The 17,960-nt window shown below is 37.3% G+C and overlaps 1 protein-coding gene across 1 annotated transcript in view; it reads right to left on the bottom strand.

Moving 5' to 3' along the window:
* The window catches only part of ARHGAP15 (Rho GTPase activating protein 15), a 324,795-nt gene that overhangs the window by 255,071 nt on the left and 51,764 nt on the right, over nucleotides 1-17,960 (bottom strand). The window contains exons 5-6 of the mRNA XM_080346977.1: nucleotides 17,170-17,257; nucleotides 10,722-10,811 (exon numbers count right to left, since the gene is read on the bottom strand). Coding sequence (XP_080203103.1) covers nucleotides 10,722-10,811; nucleotides 17,170-17,257 — 178 coding nt within the window. The remainder of the gene's footprint in view (nucleotides 1-10,721; nucleotides 10,812-17,169; nucleotides 17,258-17,960) is intronic.

Here is a 17,960-nt window from a genome sequence, read left to right as displayed (position 1 = left end):
GGGACAAAGCTCGAGGTCACAGCAATGTTCACTATGCCCATCTGGGGCTAAGATGCTACAAAGCTCAGGAAATCTCTCTCAACGGTCCTGAATCCATTCTCTAAAGTATATTAAAATGACAGAGATGTAAAAATGTATTTCCCCCACTTTTCTCAGCATGCTTAGAAGAGAATCTGTGTCTTACTCAAAAAAAAACAGGGATTATTTTCTGAATGAGCTGTATTTTTTTTTTCTTTATGATCTATGAACCAGGACCCATCTTTCTCCTACAATAAAAGGCAGTGGATGTTATAAGCTGTGAAGAGCCATGACACAGTATTCAAAGTACAGAGAAAGAGACAGTTCTTGTCTCTGACTCCTGCTTTCACATCCATTTGTAGTCACTCAAACACATGGGCTGTGTTTGCCAAGGACCACCTCACATTGATTCTGCCCTATCAGTTCATAAACACAAGAGATAAACATAAGCATGGTGTTAGATATACCTGCACTATCGCACCAGATGTACCCCTGGTGTAAATCAGGAGAGGTGGGGTGAAGTCAGTGTATTAACATCAATGGAGGTGGGTTTGGTTACCTTCAGTCAACATCAAACCTGTATCGTCTATGTGCCATGAGAAAATATGGGTGGGCTCTAAAGTGACTTCGCTGTCATAACTAAAAAAAGAACTAAAATAAACCAGTCAATCCATCCTACAACAATTTCAGTACTGGAGAATGGGGTAGTGAAATGGGTAGATACTGGTTATTTCAATCTCTTGCTCCACGACACCTGCTTTTCTCCTTTTAACTTCACCATACATGAACTGAATTAATTCACGACATCTCAGTACAGCACATTATTAAAAAATATTCCATTTTCATTGCTTTTCAGCAGTAGTAGAGGTCAAACAGGAGTCCACTTAGTCTGAAAGTCAGGTGTTTGCTGGTAACAGGTTACTTCAACTTAACTGTGCAGTATCAAAGCAATTCATCTCAGTCCATAACAGATGACATGTTCAATAGAATATGCAAAGTATGCCTCCATCTAGTGATGACTATGTACAAATAATAGAAAATAATAATTCTATTACTCTAGAGAACCTTAGTAACTGGCTCCCATTTTCATAAATCAGAATGTGACCCCATACAAAAATATTCACTTATACAACTGCACACTTTCCATCCTGGAAAATTAGTTTAAAACTCAATTTGTAAAAGTTTACATGTGAACTCTGACTTGGGGAGTGGGGGTTAAACACATTCTAGGTTTCAAGTACGTTAAAATTTTAAATAATAATGTATTTGTAACAATGAACATGAGGAAACAAAAAAACAAAACCGCAAAGGGAGGCTACTGAAGTGCTGTGGATTTTAAGGGTTAAAAATCATCTAATAATTTCAGTTAGATAGTCTATTTTTAAATTAAATGGTAAGCAAACCACATCTCCCCTTTGCAACTTTGCCAAAGAAAATATTTACTAAGCTTCTTGGATCACCCTGTTTTACAGATGCAATTTCAGATATAATTACATGGAATTCCTGGGAATTTATTCACCCCTAAACAGAGCAGAGGCAATAAAAGGAAAAATTAAAAAATAAAATAAAATAAAATAAAAAAGAATAAAAACATCCACTACGTCAGAAGTCAAGCACCTAAACTTACACTCAAGTTTGTAAGAACTCTCATAATCTTTATAAAAATACTCTATAAATGGGATCAATTGGAGGTGCACGCTTAAAACTCAATAAACTTGAGGAAGAGGTTTGAAAAGCCAGAGTCCCTTGTGAAAAATGTTCTTCTGGGTTTTCCTTTCATTTGTACCGTCTGGGAACTACCTTAAATGACTTCTCAGGCTGACTCCGCTTGTATTACCATTTCAAAAAGTCTCCCCATCCCATTAGCGGTCCATGAATCACCACCTGAGAATGACTGCTCTGCTGAAAAAAAGAGGTATATTATCTAAAAGAGAGGGCACCTCACTATTTGCATTTCTCCCTTTGCTTTCAAATTGTCTACCATTGTCCATTTAACACCTTGAAACATCCCAACCCATCCTTCTTCCCCAAGAATGCCAGTGGTAGAAATCACTCCTACACAAAAATGTGAATCCCTACCAGATCGTCTGGCATCCCTTTACACACAAATGGAGGTGCTGCCTTGCAGGGAGAGGACAGCCAAGGCTCCCCCAGCCAGCTCCAAATATCTGCCTCCCTCATTAAAGAGAAACACAAAAATGGACTGAAGTGACTTCGCCAAGATTTCTTTTTAAATGTAGTGGCTGGATACAGAAACACCAGCACCAAACATGTAAACAAGTCAGATGTGATTATCTCTGAACTCAATTTTTTTTATTTTAATATTAACTTATACTAAGAAGGCTGCAAAAGTCATTATGTTTTTAAATTAATTTGCCTGTTTTCACTCAGGAGAATCACAAAACCTTAAAGTTCTAAAGAATCAAGAAAGCCAGGCTCCTTTTGCATTTCTGCACTCCCTTTCAGCTGTTGATTGCCAGGACTATGAAAATACCACTTTCCCCATTTTACGAATACACAAAGCACAGCACTAAAGGCCTCACATCAGAGGGATTTATCAAGTTCACCAAACTGTATATCTGTAATAATGGGAATTATGTGCTTCACCTTGAACCAGCCCATCCTTATAAAGCTATTTACCCTTTCTCTATCAGCCCGGGCCGATGAGAAGCTAATCACCATTTTAAAACATAAAACTACCGCTACATGCATAATTTAGCTAATACAGGTTTACAGCAGCACTATTCCTTCCTAAAAGCAGACATTACCTCATTTAGCAACCAGCTAAAATAAGTGTTAATAGTACGAACTGTTTGGCCAGGCACTGATTTTTTGTTTGTTTGTTTTTTACTGAAAGATGCTTAAAAAACTGCTCCCTGCCGTGAAGGTGGGTGCCAAGTGACCTGCACCACTGTTCTCTGCAGAGGTGGCCTTCCCTGGGGACAGGGACCAATTGGGTGGCATTGGGCAGCCCTGCCAGCATCCCTGCCCGCATCCCTGCCTGCGCCGGCTCATGCGCTGCCCACGAGATGGCAGCAATATGTTTATGAATAATGCAGCAAGAGGCTGCAACCCACTGCCATTTCACATGCGAGCCGCAAAACGTGATTCGCTTCTTCGGCTGTAAAAATAATAATAATTATTATTATTTAACAAAACAACAAAAAAAAAAACCCACCACCACACAACACAACCTTCTGTGAATTCAGCTGAAAAAAACAAGCAATTCTGCTGTCGCACTTTGCTTATGGATAAGCTGCCCGGCTTTATGGATAAGCTGTTTCGGCATCATCCAAGGCACAAGGTGCTTCTCGTGCACTCACATATATGTCCAGACCTTTGTGCTCAGCCGTGCTTCTGCCCCTGACAAAATTATTTCACATGCACATTAAGCATTAACTGCTGTTATGTTTTATTTTTGCAACGCAGAAAATGCCTGTGGCTTGAAATAAATATTTTCTTTTCTGATGGACAAATAACATCTGCACTTCTGAAAGCTGCAGTGTAGCTGTCAAAAGCTGAGTGATTCACATAATTTCTTAAGAAGCACATGTGTATGAGCAGACACAGACAGTCACTCTCACAGTCACTCACATATCAGACAGGCTCCTAAATAAGTGTGGTGAGCTATTAAAATAATCATTTTCAGCAGACATCTATGTACACATAATGTCAGATATGGAGAATATGGGTTGGGGGGGTGGGGGTTGTAATCAGAAAAGTTTTGTTCACAGAAAAGTTAGGCTGTTCTTTTCAATTTGATTTGGGAGTTCTGTGAGGTTTACTGAGCTCCAAAGCTCTGGTGTTATAGGAGCTGGTTGCCCCGATGTCTCGTGGCCTGCAGTGAACACACAGGTGACCAACATCACAGCAACAGTTTTTCTTCCAACACAGTGAAATTTTCGTTATTTTTTTCATGGGACAATAATCAGGGGGAAAAAAAAAAAAAGCTAAGATGATATTTAGCCACAAATCAACCAAAGTTTTACTGGGAATTTTGAATCTTCCTTCAAGCAGCGAAGTACAGCAAAACATTACTTATTGGAAGTGGACTTCATTATTTCTGAAAAGTAATAACTCTCTCACATTATAAGTAAAATAGTAACTAGGATCTACATATACCCTTGTTGTCCTGATTTTTTAGTCACAAAATACACAAGACCTTTGCTGACACCAGTGAAGGGTTTGTCTCACCCCCAAAGCCGACAGAACAACAGAAAGTAAAATAAAAATATTAGCTATAACTACGTAGAAGCTCCACTTTAGCTGCTCACTTTGTCGGTTTTATGAATAAAGTTGCTGTTCCTTGAAGCACTTCAAACTTTATTACAGGGGTTGAACATATAGAGAGGTTCCTTGAAATGCTACTATAGAGGTTGAAGACTCAGTTTCCCAAACCCTTTAAAAACACAACCTTGTCAAAGTAGAGCGTCTTCTTCCTGAAACCTTGTCTATTTTCAAACTGCATATAGTTTGAAACGTAAAGTACAAACATTTTGGTACATATTACCAAAAAATATTTCTATAAGTCAATTTCTGTAAGGTGACATTGGTTCTACACATCTGAAATCCAAGACCACACAGTTTGTTTTTCCTGGAATTAGATGTCAAGCTTTATCGTCACTGCTTGTATCTCAGAAATAATGAAATACATCCCCCTCTCCATTACATTTCTTAGGGGAAACTGCGTTTATTACCTGGAATTTCTTAAACTTCAATTTTAGTGTCTGTGTTTATAAAGCAAACAATTTCATTTCACTCTCAATGTACTCTCTTTAGGCTAATGTGAGCAACATCAAATATAAGAGCGAATCACAGGTGAGAGAAAGCAAACATGTTTATTTGCCCAGGATGATTAAAGCCTGACTGCTACTCACCTAAAACTTCTGAAACAAGGGTGAAATTGCATATCCCACAGATTATACAAGTGTCCCAGGTACCAGGCTTGTGATTATTAGCGACAAGATGAGGGTCTTTTCCTTTCTTAGATACTGCTTCTATCTATTGTGCTCTTTAATAACCAGGAACACCTCCTTAGGTCTCAGGAGCAGCTACTGTCACCACAGGTAAAACTGATTACAGTTAAATATACCCTTTTCATAGACAGAAAAAATAAAATAATAAAAGTAAACTACAAAGCATCTCTAAATGTCTCTCCTCTTCATCACCTTAAAATGTCATCTTAAAGCCTTTAGAAGGCAAAGTGACTTGTCAGTTGTATAATGTCTAGATTACATATCACGTGCCATCTTCTATTTTATGCAAAACTTTCCCCAAAATCAAAGATATTTTTCTTCTTACACTATGTACCCTCTCTCTTATTTTTTAATCAACAATAAAAATTTGGTATACAGATATGCAAAGAAAATACAGCTCTCCTACTATTACTTGCCTAAGATCCTGCTCTTTTTTGCATGTTTAGAGCACTACCATAAGAGCAGATTCCAAAAGCAAAGGTTGTGATCTGAGCTGCTTGACACCTCAGAAAATTTGGGGACTCAAGAAAGGCAATGAACTAAAGAAAGCATAGTTTAATTTGTAGCTTCTGCTTTCAGAGAAAATAAAAGAGAATAGGGCAATTAACAAAGAGCATGTCATCCAACAGGGGGAAATCAGAAGTGATTCCAAAATGTCCACAGAGGTACCCTATTCTAAAAGTAGAGTTAGGTCCCAGAATCCCAGAATAAGTATAAATAATGTATATTTAAAGTGTCCACGACTCACAGCTCTGATTCTACATTTCGTATGCATTTTTGTCAAATACAGGAAGTATCACGTGTCTTTCAAATGAAGAAAATTAAGACTAAAGACAACTAAATTAAAACAAAGTCGTAATAATAAGAACATTCATGAGTCTTGTATTTACGTTACAAAAGAAAATAGCTGATATTTGGAGAGGACAGAAGATTTTCTGCATCCATCCATTGTGATTTACTGAACATGCTGGCAGGAGCATTTCTGGTGAGGTCACTAACAAGACAGAAGAAATAGAAACAACACAGAGACCATTCCCCACTTACACCAAAACAACAGAGTACTTCTTACATAAAAACATACACTTGAACTTCTCCAAGATGATCATTAAGACCATTTCTTGTGCTCTTTTAAAACTAATTATAAGTTTATTATTTAAAGAATCTGTTGCTGACACCATCTAATAACTACATGATGTGGATGAGTCTTTTAATTAAGCAACAGTCTGTTCAGGTCCCTGGGACAGAAATGAAACCACAGTCACAGACAGTAACCTCCAGAAGTGAAAAAAATGCTGTATCTATATCTCTATATATATCTCTCTATATAGGGGTTTTTTTATCTTTAATCACAACAGGTCAACCTAATGAGCTCCTCAGTACTTTCTCCAGGGCCAGTTTGAGCTGGGGAACATGTTCCAGCTGCTGATAAGGACCACCAGAATCTTTGCATCTGAGTACAAGGTGCCTTTCTTAATTTTCCTCCAATGTACAGCATTTATATTTGAAAGCATACAAAGAAATCTAGACACCAATCCCAACCCAATCCTCTCCACATTGCACTCCCAGTGCTTCCTCTAGAGAGATCGTGGAAAAGAAAATTATCTCTCCCATGGCAAACAGTGGTGACTTAAAACATTCCTGGGAGGCATCCAGATACTACAATGATCTTATAGTCTTTAGAACAGAATAGCTTATCATTCAGATTACTCTCTTACACAAAGCTGGACAGCTTCAAGGACAAGGGAGTTACCCCAGATCAGTGCCATAAATGTTATTATATATGAAACAGCTGCAAGATAAATTCTTTCATATTACACATACGTACAGTTGTACTTTCGGCTGTCTCGTTGTTGAAATACTGTAGCTCTTATACAGATTTCTCTATGTGTAAAATACACTTACAACTCTTAGTTGCATATGAATGAGTAACTCCTTACAGCTGTAGTGCATTGAAATAAAACTAAATATCACACCAAATCTGTGGCAAGAGCCAGGGCATCACATTCCAGAAATTCTTCATATGAAACCTTCCTAAAAAATGAACTTGGTAAACAGGGAAAGAACATTATTAAGAAACTTTAAAAGTCTGTTAGTTAAATGAATAGTGCTATTAATAAAGCAGCTTCACTGATTCCTAAGCAGGCTACTCATGACCTTTTTTTGCACTTTTCACCTTTCTCCTATTTTTCCTTTTCTTTTTGGAATCATCTGAAAGAAACCTTCCAAAACCTCTTCAAGGAAATAGTCTACAGCCACAGGATTTCATGCTAATGAAGCTCCAGAGCTATGAAGCCAGAGGTCAAGAGCACGTCTTCCACAATATCTGGGCTGAATTTGAAATTAAATGGCTGCTCAGCTAAGAGTGATTAGAGCAGGGGAAAGGATAAACTCCATCTGAAAAGTTTACTAGAAGTAAAAACACCATTGAATACTGAGAAAATCTGTAAACTAACCTAGTTACTGGTGCCTCAACAACCGTATTAGTAGTGACTGCAAAGCAGCGCATCATGTTCTTTTCTTTCCTGATAACCCACATCAAAATGCACGTACCCAATATAAAACTAAATCAAATAAAGGAAAGAGGAGAATGACAGAGTGACAGAGGCACTGTTTCTGTTCCAGTTGCTGACTGACAACACTGCCATCCCTTAACATGGTTTTATTTAGTTATTACAACCATCTCTCTGTAAATGACACTTAGGATTATTTAAGATTATGTTGTAATCCTTTTAATCCTCAGTGCTTTAAATTTCAGGCTAAACACCAAAGAGCAAATTAGCACTTAGCAGAAATATTTAAAGCATGTGATTTGAACATAAATCTTCTTTTATTCACCACTCCTCTGATGAAGACCTAGTGTATCGCGTCATTCAGCCTGCAAGAACAAACAGCACGGTGTCTCACTGCAAACTCCTACGTTTCCCCACATCATGTGAAGCTGTTTATAACTAGTCCTTTCCTTGGTGCCAGCTATATTATCAATAAAATAAATAAAGGAAAACCAGAAGGTTATATTTTATAAGATGTGCGTATTTTCAGTTACTATTAAGGAAAATCTAGGGGAAAAAAAAGTAGGCAAACACAAACACTAATATGTTCATCAAGGACAGAAATAGATTGTATGCACAAATTGAATAGTGTGAGAGAAAGATCAGACTTATCCTGTTAAACAGGGAGTAGCTCAATTAAAATGAATGGAGCAATACTGCTGAAAGCCTCATGATCAAGACCAGAAACCCAAATCTTCCTTAATATCATTTACTTGCAGTTTCCTCCTTTTTTCCTGCATCGATCATGTTTCCAATTAATTTTCTTTATGTTACTCCTATACTCTATCTTCTTGTTACCATCCATTAGCTGTCATATGCTTAGATTTTAAATTCAAGATTTCCTCCTTTTTCTTCAAACTAAAATCTCAATAGTCATTTTCTATTTCTAATCTATAATTCATGAACTCAAATTGAGCACCCAGGCTAAATCAAACTCAAAATTCCGCATCTACTCCTCGTAGAACACATTAGCAGAAAGAAACCATTGCTCTGTTTGAATCAGAAAAGAATGTTTTATTATTCAGACAGTAATGAAACAAAACCCCACCAACTATGCTTTGTTGCCACGCTTTGAAGATATAATCATACTTAGTTCTGATCATTTCAGAGTTAGGCAGCTAATGTATTTAATCAAATGGCAATGCAATGCATCTATATTTAGGTCATCAAAAAAAAAATTCAAAAATCACCCATGTTCTTTTCATTTCAACAAATCTATTAATAAGTAGACGCATATTATCAATCTTATTCCCACTCGTTAGATATAAGTAGAGCATCGGAAGTGTTTCCTGAAATATTCAGTATCCAGGTACAAACTGACCTCTCCGCTTTCGAACTCGCCTTGGATTCCCTCCAGACTGTCTCATAAATCTTCTCTCTCTAGTCCCCTTCCCACTCTATCAGCTCATGTAGCACCAGTCTCATTCAGTCCTTTCCTTTCCTAAAATGTCACCACTACTGATGCCAAAGCCTTCTCCTCTTTCGCTCTTACCATCTGGCATAATCCTCTTGTAGCTCTCTGTCTAAACAATGCTCTATCCCTTTGCAAAATGTCTTAACATATGTCCTTCCTCCCATGCTTTTACTTCTTAATGTCTCTCCCACTCACTTATTGGCTTGATGAAGACACGTTTTAATGGGTTCAAACAGTAGCTCATGAGTTCCCTTTCTCACATTATTCTGATTCAGCGGAGTTACACCTCACGCTAACAGAAGTGAGAAGAAAATGCATTGCAAAGACTTCGTACAATCAGTTTGGTAAATCAATGACAGAGCTTCATTTGGAAATGTATTAGCTGCAATGAGTCACCACTCCAGTACGTGTTTCCAAACAGAAATTTTGCTTACTGCAAGATGAGAAATAAACCCCAGAAGCTCAGAAGACCTGTCACTGTGCTCAGGGGGTTGCAGGAGTAAAGGCTAAGGTTATACTTAATCACGTTCCAAGTGAAAAAGCTGAAGATTGACAGCAAAACCAAAATATTTATTCTAAAAATACCTAGGAAATGACAAAGCTCCAAGTGTTTTCTCAAGACAACCTGAAGGATGTGGGGGGTATAGAAGCATAAGTCTCACTGGCTTGAAGGAGAGGAATATTCCTAAATATTGCATGCGCTTTAGAAAAATGCCTAGAAAAATAAACCTTGAAAAAGATTCTGTAACACCCAGTTGACCCAAAGAGGTTTCTTTTCAAGAAACTGTGTACAGTCCTTTAGGGTCTTTTTCTTAAACCCCAGAATCAGGCAAGGTTTGTTCCTCCAGCTTGTCTCACTTGGTGATGATGCCAAAGGACTATCGGGTAACTAACAGTATCTTGACCCTGACACGTTCCCTTCTTTGTTTGTCCTCCCTTTATTGTTTGTATTGTTAAAAATCCTTAAAGTTAGAACTCTGGGAAACAACTCAGCTCATAGAAAATAATATTTTGATGTGGCTTGACGCAACTTTAGTGAAAGAAAAAAACCCTTTCTACTGATATTCATGGGATCTGGATTATGTCCAAAATCTGAAGATGTTGCAATAAACTATTTTGGCCCCTAGATCCTGGAACGTTAGCCTTGCAGTAACGCTCTTCTCATCCTTTCATCTTCTTGGGCCTTGATCCTCCCTTTCAATTCAATGGGATTTAGATGAAGTAATTAAATAATATTCTTTTCCATCAATGAAGAACAGTCCTATGAGAAATACGCGTCCTTCTGTGTTGGCCCTGACAGAGGCAAGCTTTTAACCATCATCCCCTCCCCTTCCAGAAATGAACCTGGGTCATCACCGTCTGAGGACCCTGAACAGCAATAAAAATAAACAGAGTAACCACACTGTGTTGGAGCAATGCTTGTATAAGCAGTTTGAAGAAGTTGTGTTTATGAAAGTCCTTGAGGTCAAGATTCTAGGCCTGAACTCAAAGCAATTACCTACTAAGTTTTAAAAACAAATTGAATATAGAGCATTAATCAATTAATCAACAGGTTCTCAAGTGTTTAGGAGGCTCAGTCATCAGAAATCCTTCTCTTAGAAAAATAGTAAACTGATGCTTGATAAAATGTTACATGCCTGTATTACGAAAAATGCTGTATTAAATCAGTCTCTAGTTATTAAAACCAAGGAAATAAAAACTCCCTTGTTGCTTAAACAAAGTTTCCTCATGCGAGAATAATGAAATGAACGCATTGCCTCTTACCTGAAAGACATTCTTTCTGCTGGATTTCTCTGAGGTCCACTCAATGCGAGCACCACACAAATCCACACACTCAGGTTTATATCCTGGTTTCTGGAAAACAAAACAAAAAATTCAACTATGGATACTGCCTGAATTTTCACAAATGGGGACAGTTATCTGATAAAACAGTAACAGATCAAGTTCAAGTGACAGATTATTGTAGCATGACTGCTGATGTTAGTGAAAATAGTTCATTATTCCCTGGTATTATTAAATAACCACTCCTGAGTGTCTTGATTTAGAAATAAGGTTCTTCTACTAGATACATAATTTTAAAAATAATTAGGTAGCTTAAAAACAGTCTAATATAGCGTACGACAGATCAAAACACAAATGCATACACACTGACCAGATACTTTAAATGCTTACTTTGCAAAACCTCTTGAAAAGCCATTGAGTTTAAAGATAAAGTTTCGTGGGTTATCCAAACACAAATTTAAGCTGGAAAGGACAGAAATTAGAGCAGAATGTACATCGTGTCTGTAAGACAAGCTATCTCCTTTTTCTAAAAAAATTATTAATTCTAGCTCCTAAAAAAAAATTTAAAAAAGGCTTTGAGGGCACATGTGAGATCCAGAAAGAGCTCAACACCAGGGTAGCTCCACACGCTTCCCTGGTTCACAATGTCACTCCGTGCACCCCAAGTGAGACAGCTCTGCCTCCTCCGTATGGATGCAAATAATTCAAAGAGCAGATTTGTTTGCCTGTATCATTTACGTTGCCGAGAGTTGGTGTAAAGCACAATAATCCTCATTTGCCATCAAAGCTCCTTCTCCAGGGACTTTGCCTGTGCAGCAGAGCTCTGGCAAAGCCCATGTAGTTGAGAGTAGCCTTTGTAGATCAGGTTACTGCACATCCCAGACAACAATAAAAATACTACTGTTAACAGTATAAAGCATTAATAAGTCCCTTTTGGGTAAGATATGGAGTAATATCCACATAACGTAATTAATCAGCTTGATGCATCTTTTTTGTTCTGCTGTTCTCAAGCCATTTTACCCTAAAAAATGGCATTGGCAATAAAGAAAACAGACTTAATAGAAGTTTACAGTGGTCAGTCCAGCATCAACCACATAATCAGCTTTCCAAAGATTGCTCACTGAATTTCTCTGATGTTATTAAAGGCTAAAAAAATGTGTGTTCTCCAGGGTGCTTTTGACATGGATAGAAAAGGACCTATTTAGGTTAAAAGAAATAGAGGAAGAAATCCTGGTCAAGTAATTTGTAGCCAGAGTCTGGCAGTTTTTAGTACTGGAGTTGTAATTATGTTCTCCATTTGCCAAACCATAAAACCACCATGGTTCAGCACCTCTAAAACTGACAGTCCTGTGTGTCTGTGTTCCTTTTTTTAAATTTTTTTATATATTTTTTTTTAAATAGAAGAAATATGCTATTAAAAACAGAAGGATGTTCTTGTGGCTAAACCACTGGAAGAGCAGGGTTTGGATTTTTTCCCCCAACTCTGCCTCAAACTTCCCGCTTGGCCTCTGACAAGAGCTTAACCTTTGTGAATTTTACTAACAGATCAAAAAATGCAGTATTGATAGCTGATTTTACAACAGAAGTTGTGAAATTCAATCAATTAATATTTGCATGGAAAAAACAAAAAAAAAACAAAACACCTACAACCTTAATTATCCCAGGACTATATTTTTAAAAATAAGGCACAGGGCAGGCAGCTCTGCAAACGACCATGAACTCACAACACAGCCTTGTCACAATGGGTCACCCTGTTTGCTTTGAAAAAAAAATTGCCCAAAAGGACAGTTTGAGTCCAAAAATATTTTAACAATGAAGGACAGCTTATATTCCACGAGCAGAAGGAGCTGAGAAAGTTTGGAAAAGCATAATGAGATGAAAAGAGATTAAAATGTAGACAAAGAAATAGGAAATAGTTTCTTGATAGTGAAGTATACTGAGCTAAAGAATATTTTCCTCAGGAAAACTGCCATGGCATTTCACACCAAAGTGAGAAAAAACAATGGAAAGCCCAAGGAAGTTTTGCAGAAGATGGAATAGTGAACTCTACAGGATTTTACCATCTCTAATTTCTATGATTTTACAAAAAACTGGACTCTTCTGTGCACTCAGTGCTCACGGAGATGGATTTTGTTGTTGTTGTAGCAACGTGGAGTTTGTTCACAGCTCTGATTTTATAATTAGCAGAAGAAAAAGATATATATGTGAATCTCCCTTTCAGAAAAGATTGGATGCGGGTATTGGAAAGATGAACACCCTTCTGCTATGTACAATAATCTATTGGAAATATTCTCTTTTGGAGAATTTGGCAATTCTTCCTACAGTGGGATACTACAGAATCATAGAATCATTTTGGTTGAAAAAGACCACGATCACGGAGTCCAACCATTAACCCAACACTGTCACTAAACCATGTCTCTAAGAACCTCATCTATGCATCTTTTAAACCCCTCCAGGGATGGTAACTCCAACACTGCCCTGGGCAGCCTGTTCCAATGCCCTACAACACTTCAGGAGAAGAAATCTTTCCCAATATCCCATCTAAAGCTCCCCTAGCACAACTTGATGCTATTTCCTCCTGTCCTACTACTTGTCACTTGGTAGAGGAGAACATCCTCCATGATACAACTTCCTTTCAGGTGGCTGTAGACAGCAATAAGGTCTCCCCTCAGCTCCTGTTCTCCAGGCTGAACCCCCCAGGTCCCTCAGCCGTTCCCATCACACTTGTGCTCCAGCTCCTTCCCCAGCTCTGTTCCCTTCTCTGAACTCACTCCAGTGCCTCAAGGTCTTTCTTGTAGCAAGAGGCCCAAAACTCAACCCAGGATTCGAGGTGTTTGTGAACACTATATAAGATTCACAGGTATGGCATAGCACATGAAACTTCTGATGAAAACTACATGCAAAACCGTTCAGACCCATCAAGCCTGAATCTGTCCATCATGCTCATCAGTCCTTCTGCACCCGGGGAGCTCCTCACAATGGGAAGCTCTGCTTAAATCCATAGGGACCACAGGAAAATTGCCTAGAAATTCATAATGGCCTAAGCATCATCCTGTTAAGTAGCTTGCTTTCTAGTTTATGCTTTACCCAGAGACACGGCAAGAGAGTAAGTTAAGGTTACTGGGAAAGCCTGAGCACTCAGCGTCCTTGCTTTGTGTTTTGCAGTCAGAGCAATTATGTTATATCGATGTTGTTGGAGGGGGTTATGCTGTAAATTGATACAAGTGTCTGCTACAATGAAATCTTCCTAAACATGAATATGGATCTCAGCAGCATTTTCACTCACTAAATTACTTTGCAGATGGGCTAATAACCTGAGGTTAAAAGAGCCTCTGTTGAATAAACTATCTCAGGGAATAAACAGACCAGTTTTTCTTGGTCAGAAAAACCAACTGCTAACAGAATTTAATGCTGGTAAGAAAGAATGGAGCTGTGGTCCATTTAAGATCACAGTACCATTAATTTAGAATAAAAAGCAAGTTATAATCGTTTGAATGCTAAGGAAAAAAAAAAAAGGAATGTATCAAAAGCATGACCATGAATGATCAAGGCAGCAGCAAAAGATAATGATTTAGCTACATGGGATGCAAACTTGCATTTTCAGTCACATTTGTAAACAAACTCATTTTCTGAATCTCTCCTCTGTGTGCCTTAATTGTTGTGCTCCAACTATTACTAATAATACCAGATATTGTCACTAGCTTCACCAGAAAGCCCAGTCTTCTCTGTGCAAATGAACAGGAAAGCTGTTATAGTGGCTACTACATCTACAATTGTACAAAGGAACAACAAGAAACTAATAATATCTAAAAGGAGTTTGAGTTAGAATATTATTAAAGACACTGGTAAATATAATTTTAAATCGCCTCTAAGTGTTATCTTATCATCAGAGAAAAAGGTATGATTAGAATGTGTTCCATTTCCCTCTCTCCTGTTGCCTTTATTGTGAAATATCACTCCTCTTATAATGATGCCATCTTACTCTAGATTTTTGCTTTATGTTCTGTATTTAATTATTAATAATTAATGAATTAATATCTTTATAATACAAAAGAGCATAAATCCTTTTGTTAAGTCACATTGTTTTCCCTCCAACAATGAAAGTGCTTTGTTACGAGTCATAGTATAGTGAATGAACATTGCCTGTACAACATTATGTAATTAATGGTTGAATTCCCCTTTTTCCAAAGCTGAAAAAAAATAATAATAAAATAATAAAAATCAGTAAACAAATGGTTTCTCGTGAAGTCTTTTTGTATTATTTCCTTTCCACTATCAAAATTATATCTGGTTAAATGGTTTACAAAGGAAATAAACATTGCATTTGCTTTATCAGATGAGATCAACACGCCACTTTAGCTTTTTTGATGTGTGAAATTTGGATTTGGGAAATTGTGTTATAAGATTTTGAATACTAACAGCTTTCATTGTTTTCAAGCTTTACTCAATTTGTTTATTTACCACTGCATGTAAGTGATATGTAATAGAGAGAAAATGTAGATTTAACAGCTTTTTCGCACCTATTGTGAACACTGAGTTCACAGCCCCAGTTTTCAGATGTAGTACAGAACTAAAAAAAAAAAATAATAAATAAAAAAAGGACAGTTTTATTTTTTTTTTCTCCCTATAATGATCAAAGTATAGCATCAATATGTCTGTGTTCTTCCTAACACAAGAAGCAGATGTTATCTCACCAATTGTGAGCACTAGGGATGAAGTGAAACTTCAGGGAAAGAGATTGACTTCTCCGAAGATCCGCTCTCATAACACACCTTAAGTTTTGTGTTAAACAGATTGGGATCTGGGTCAGACTCCCATTCTCCAGGCAAGTCTACTTTAGTATCTAAATTGTTAAACAGCCAATGGGAATTTTAACCATGTGGAGGAATCTCAGAGAGAAATCAAACCTCCTGTGTGTTGAATTTCCACCAATCCATTTATCTCTTGGGATTTGGGTGAGTGTTTGCAAAACGAAAGGAGAAGAGGTAACAGGTAGAAGCATAAGACAGATAGTAAATTAAAAGATCAGTTCCAACAAGTTCATCTGAGACTTTTTTTTTATAAGTAACATCTAACTCAAATTTAAGAAAATTAGATGATTCTGACAAAACATTAATTCAAGCTATACTGTTTTCAGGGCTTCAGAGAAGTAGTATTTTCCAGCTGTACTGGCACAAACAGGAGCAGAAAGTACCAGATTTCCTCCTTTACTTGCTTTTATGGTTTCATCTATTTTTATTTTTTCTGCAACCCTCATCTTCTTTCCAAAAATGCAAGACATGCAAAGGTGTTCTTTAAATCTGATTTTATGGCAGAGGTGGCATTGATAGATCACGAGTATAGAGGAGAAAAGGTTTGTATCACCTGCCACGGAAAAAATATCTTATTGTTTGTGACTCCTGCCAAAGAGAGCACCTTTGTGGTCACCCATCACTCCAATGAGATTTGGCAGGTTTGATCAGGCCTTGAGAGCCTTTCACAACGGAGCTTTGTCAAACCTGTCCCTTCGCTGCCCACAGTGTCACACATTTACCGAATTCTCCTTTTGTTGCCCACATTCAGGTTCGTAGGCTCAAACTCAGCAGTAACTAGCACTGAAGGGATAGATGCCGTTATTGCTTGCGCAACGTAGCTGTCACATCTCCAAAGACCAAGATCGGTGGTCTTTCCTTGGGGCACAATAAAAAGGTACTGCAAATTTCACTTTGTAGTAACTACAGGCTACAGAAATTGCATTAGCTGCATTAGATGGAGTCATAGAAATATTCAGGAAGGTTAGCAGGATATGGTAGATGTCACATTTATACTATGATAAAAAATCACTTTGCTAACTTATAATGTTTTCTGCTTTGGTAACACCCTATATTAAGGTGCCATTTATAAATAATTTATTATTATTTATTAATGTATAAGCCACTTTATAGGATGGTAGATAACAACTTATATTCATGTATTAAAGATGCACATACATGGTTTAATACAATTTACATCTCACAATATCCTTTGCAACAGATTCTCATCGCATCATCTGTTAAGCATTTATTACTAATGCATTTTATAACATACTTTATAATACATTATTTGAGGAAGTAGCTGCATTTAGTGATCGTTTTCATAAATAAGAATAAAGCATTTATAAATGGCACCTTAATTTAAAGTGTTACCTTCACATTACTGGATAGTCACTCACCATTTGTCTCACTTTGCAATTACTCTCAAAATGCACCCTTTCATAAAGGACATGCTAAGTTTTATTCCTTCTCATACACTACAACTGATTAGAAGTTTATCAAGGCATTTTCCTTCAGCTGCTCACAAACATTTGAAGGTTGACAACTCAGTCTGGATTTGTCTAATTTAAATACGAAACTTTTTATACTGAAATAACAGTTTCAAGGAAGTAGAGTATATTGGATGGTCGGTCTCCTACCAGGTTGGCCAGTGCCGGCTGCTTGGATTCTTTGTAGAATTCCATCTTCCGAGCAGTGAGAACAATCCAGGACGTGGACCAGTTTTTCCTTAAAATTAAAATTAAAAACACATCAGTAAAGCATGCAAGCAGTAGGTAAAAGATGCTCTATTTGTAGACTTGGGTTTTAATTATTTCATGTTAGAAACAAATGGTCTAAAGTCAATATCAGCAATGCACTTCCACCAATATTGATGGAATCTCACCATCCTAATTTTATCTGAATGTGGCTTAATAAAGCCTGAAGCCCTTCTTTCTCTTCATCCATGTTCTGAAGCCTATGTTCTTTTTCCACCATGGTGCCTCAACCACACGAAAACAGGGAGATTATTCACACATTCTTAACTTTCACATATACTTAGAGGACTCCAAAATAGCCAGTGACCTTCTGGTAGCTAATACTTAAAATAGAACTGAGAAGGAAAACTGTAATTTCATTCTGACTATACAGAGCTCAGCAAAACGTCTATTTTGAAGGTCCCAAATACTTTCTTCTTCCCCCAAATTTAAAATTTACAGGAAAGCAAGGAAGATAAAAATTATGTCTGAGAAATGTTTAAGTAACAACTAAACATCATGGTGCAGCCCTAGAGAGTTAGAAAACTACCAGGGCCAGGGAGAAGTGAAAATATAGATGGAAATGTGAAACAGCGTCCCTGATTCAGAAGAACTGAGATGTTTTACCTAAGTTTCATTATGAATTTTAAGGGCATAATATTTTCATTCCATCAGAAATAAGAAAATTTAGTGCA

The sequence above is a fragment of the Nesoenas mayeri genome (genome assembly GCF_963082525.1).
Source record: "Nesoenas mayeri genome assembly, chromosome: 6".
In the NCBI taxonomy this organism is placed as follows: Eukaryota; Metazoa; Chordata; class Aves; order Columbiformes; family Columbidae; genus Nesoenas; species Nesoenas mayeri.
Note: the sequence above shows the minus strand (reverse complement) of the source record. Positions and strands in the feature narration are given on the sequence as shown.